This window comes from Labeo rohita, chromosome 17, assembly GCF_022985175.1.
Source record: "Labeo rohita strain BAU-BD-2019 chromosome 17, IGBB_LRoh.1.0, whole genome shotgun sequence".
In the NCBI taxonomy this organism is placed as follows: Eukaryota; Metazoa; Chordata; class Actinopteri; order Cypriniformes; family Cyprinidae; genus Labeo; species Labeo rohita.
The window spans coordinates 13,639,567-13,643,306 of NC_066885.1; the positions used below are offsets into that span (position 1 = coordinate 13,639,567).

Consider the following 3,740-nt stretch of genomic DNA (forward strand, 5'->3'; position numbering starts at 1 on the left):
CGCAACATCACGTTTTCATCCAGATTTCTTTAAATATTGCGTGGTTTAATCTGCAGTCGCTAAAAATTTACATATCACGAGGTGACATTCAAACTGTTGTCATCATGTCGGAAAAAGGTACTTGTGTGTGTTGATAATGAACTTTCTCCGTGGCCGGTATAGAGAACATGGAATCAGTGCAACATGACACCACTACACCCTTTGTAATTTGACAGCGGGTGCGTCTTATCAGATTGCACCGCGAGCACTGTCATTCTTGACTGCGGCTTCTCTGAGGCCCCGCTGCGCTTTTGACGTTCCGCTTGTCTCCGAGAATGTTTGAATGCGTGTTCGTGTGACAAGCAACATGTAATTATCCCTAATTGCGAAAGCATCAACTGGGGACACTTTACATGACCCAGTGTCACTGTAACACAAATATTTGCTAATGTTTGTCTTGAGCACACGAATATATATATATATATATATATATATATATATATATATTCTTAACCACTACTAAAAATTCACTAGATTTTGTAGGCCTTCTGCTATCTTGGTCAAGACTGCCCATAAAATAATCAAAATATTAGGAAAATGTTGTTTAGAAGAAAAGGCATCACATCACAATGCCATTGCAGACCTCTCTTTAAAAGAGTAAAACGTATAAAACAATAAAAACGTATTATTACTATTATTGTTGTTGTTGTTGTTGTTGTTGTTATTATTATTATTGATAAGTGTTTTTCCAAATCTCATATGTTTTCATTTTAGAGACAGGAATCGAATGGTTACACTTTTATTTCAATGTTTTCACTCCTCATAATGTGTAAAACTGGTTAATCGGGGGACAGAAATGTAAATAAAAGTACAAAATAATCATTATACACATGGTGTATTTTATAGGACATGTACAGAACCGTGTTGCTTTTGTGTTTTACACATAGACTCGTTTAATTGCTGCATAATAAGAAATATATTTTTTTTCACCAAATAAAGAGGTATAAATAGACATGAATTTTGTCAAACATAGTTAAATGTGTATTTTGTACGTTTTAGTGTGTAATAATGTGTGGTCCTTTCGCAAGGAATTTTCGTTGTGCGCAAAAGTTAATATTCAATCTTATTGTAAAGATTGTATAATGGTAAAGCTGGTAAATTACTTCCAGGGTAATACAGTGGGGTAGGAAAAGCGATGGACCTCGGCACCGGCACCCGGAGCAAGGAATTTTCTCTGAAAACGAGGGGCATCCCAACCAAAGTCTGCGCCGATGCGTGCGCCATGTTCGCAGCTTCCAGTTCCGCAGAGAGCTGCCGTTTCCATTTGTTCCGCCGGTTCTGAAACCACGTTTTCACTTGTGTCTCCGTTAACTGCAGGCTGGAGGCGAGACAGGCTCTCTCGGAGCTGCTCAAATAGCGTTTCATATCGAACGTGGACTCGAGCTGATAAACCTGACTCCGAGAGAAAACGGTGCGCGTCTTCTTCTTGGCGGAGCTGCTCTGTTTGTCCGGGCCATCACGTTGTCTCTCTTCAGAAACGGGAGACATTTGGCTACACGCTCGCTCCTGCTCCTCTTTGTAATCCGGTAGTATAGATGGTGTCAAATGCGGCCGGCGGTCGATCCCATCCTGCACAGGTAGAAGTCCCTTTGTGGCACCTGCAACCAATGCAACACAAACATTTCGTCTTGTCAAATTGTGCTGTAAAAACAGCTATCTGGATCTTTAAATAATTATATAAACTTTCGTGCTTCAGTATGGACTATTGTGTGAATTCACTAAATGGTTGCAAACAATAAATGGTTTATTTTTAGTGTGGCACAAAAAGTGCTTTGAATATTCGTCCATCATCAAATTCACTCCGTGGGTTTTTTTCTATTAGGCTAAACATCGCCATTACTCGATACTTTACACAAGAGTTCATTAAATTTGAACTCTGACTGTTTGATCGACTGTTGAAAGGTTACAAGTGCCCTGTTAAATAAACAATACAATATGACTACCACTGGTGCAGGATATTAATTAAATCGTGTTACATTTAACGCTCAATTGACGAAATGCAGCGTTGCCTCTGAAAGCCGGCATAATCAATTAGCAGACTCGATTAAATTCGGTTAATTATTTGACCTTTCCCCTGTTCACCGAGGCGCGATAATATGTCGGGTAAAAACACTACTGGAGTTTTATCGAGTGGTGGCAACTGTGACAACATCAGAAAAGACAGTCACCATGGTGACAATATATATATATATATATATACTGTTTCTGAAGTGAGACGTTTTATAAAAGTGAATTTCTTACTAAGCATCATGACATCAGAAATGTCCACATTGACCGGAGTGATAACGACTGTCTTAAAATTCTTATAATAACAAGATATAGATGATAGCGTCACTTACCGAGGCAGGAGAAGTTCAGAGGCTGGTGCGGGTTGCAGGACTCTGGCACACCGGGCTCAGAACAGTAGCAGTCGCCCGAGTCCTCTCCGGCGCTGCAGTCGTCCTCCGATGACACGGACAACGTCCGCTTTCTCGGCTGCGATTTGGGACTGTCCTTTCCAGCTGACCGTACACCCTCGTTCGAGGTGCCCAGAATGGACTGGATCGTGAAGCTTGAAATGGGGGCAGGCGAGCATTTGCTTCCGCTGTCCTCCGAATTATTCATTCTCGCCTCATAACAGGTCAAAAATGTTCTAAAAATGATACAATGCCAACGCAGTTATAAGTTTCGCTAAACATAGAGAGTGTTTTTCTCCAAATTTGAAAATAGTTCTTTAAAGCTGTTGGGACGTTTAAAAAAACTTGTTTTTCGTGGGCTCAAAAGTGTTCGAATGCATTCCTCTCCACTTCCACGCGCTCTGGTCTCAAGGCGGGTGGAACGTGCCCTCATTTGCATGTAGGTAAGACCGGCGCTGGCCAATCACGCGCTCAAAGCGCGCCCGGAAATTTCAAATTTTATAAAGGTTGAGTTCGTCAATGGCTCACAAGAAGCGCAGAGCGCTAGATGGAGATTAACTTGGTGCTAAACATTATACTACACTGCCTAATGCTAAAAAATGTTAGTCATTTTAACGGGAAAAGAATGTCAAAATGCAACAGTGCAAACCTGTTCTTTGGCTAATTGTAAGTTACATTATTGTAAATGGTAAACAACGGTATGCTTTATAGATATGTAATTTTATTATAAAATATTATGAACAATAAATATGCATAACTACCTTTTAATTTACACATTTATATTCTATTTAGACACGCAATAAATTTACTCTATTATTCTAAAAAACAAAGCATAATATTTTTATGTGGAATTTATGTACATTTAGGTGTTTTATTTTGCATGTTATGTAATTTAGTTAAATAGTTTACGTGTATTTTGTTAATATTTCAATGCATTGTTGTTTTATTGCATGCATGGTGTTTTATTGACCAGAAGCGGCCAGTTTTGAAAAAACAAAAAAAAAAAAAAAAAAAAAAGATATCGTGTGGTCTTCACATTTTGCTGCAACAAATTTATACTAAGAGTCTAAATATGTTGGTATAGTAACATTCTTTAATTTAAGGACATACAGATTTAAGAAATGTGAAATACAGTGAGCAGAATGCCTTCTCATACAGACCAGAAGTTTATTTTGCACAAAACAAATAAACAACTGTCGTTTTTTCCACTGTGAATTTACCCCAAATGCTTTACAATGCACTTGTCACGGTCTTGCTGTGGGCTGGTCAACATTATTTTGTCCTTTTCCCTCACAACTTGACTAC

General features: G+C 38.8%; 1 protein-coding gene across 1 annotated transcript; it reads right to left on the bottom strand.

Annotated features, from left to right (window-relative positions):
• Window positions 1-782: 782 nt before the first annotated feature.
• On the bottom strand, window positions 783-2,841 carry hmx2 (H6 family homeobox 2). Its single transcript, XM_051133876.1, has 2 exons — window positions 2,379-2,841; window positions 783-1,637 (listed from the first exon to the last, which is right to left on the bottom strand). Exons 1-2 carry the CDS (start codon window positions 2,641-2,643, stop codon window positions 1,090-1,092), a joined length of 813 nt encoding a protein of 270 aa, XP_050989833.1. The 5' UTR covers window positions 2,644-2,841; the 3' UTR covers window positions 783-1,089.
• Window positions 2,842-3,740: the final 899 nt, after the last annotated feature.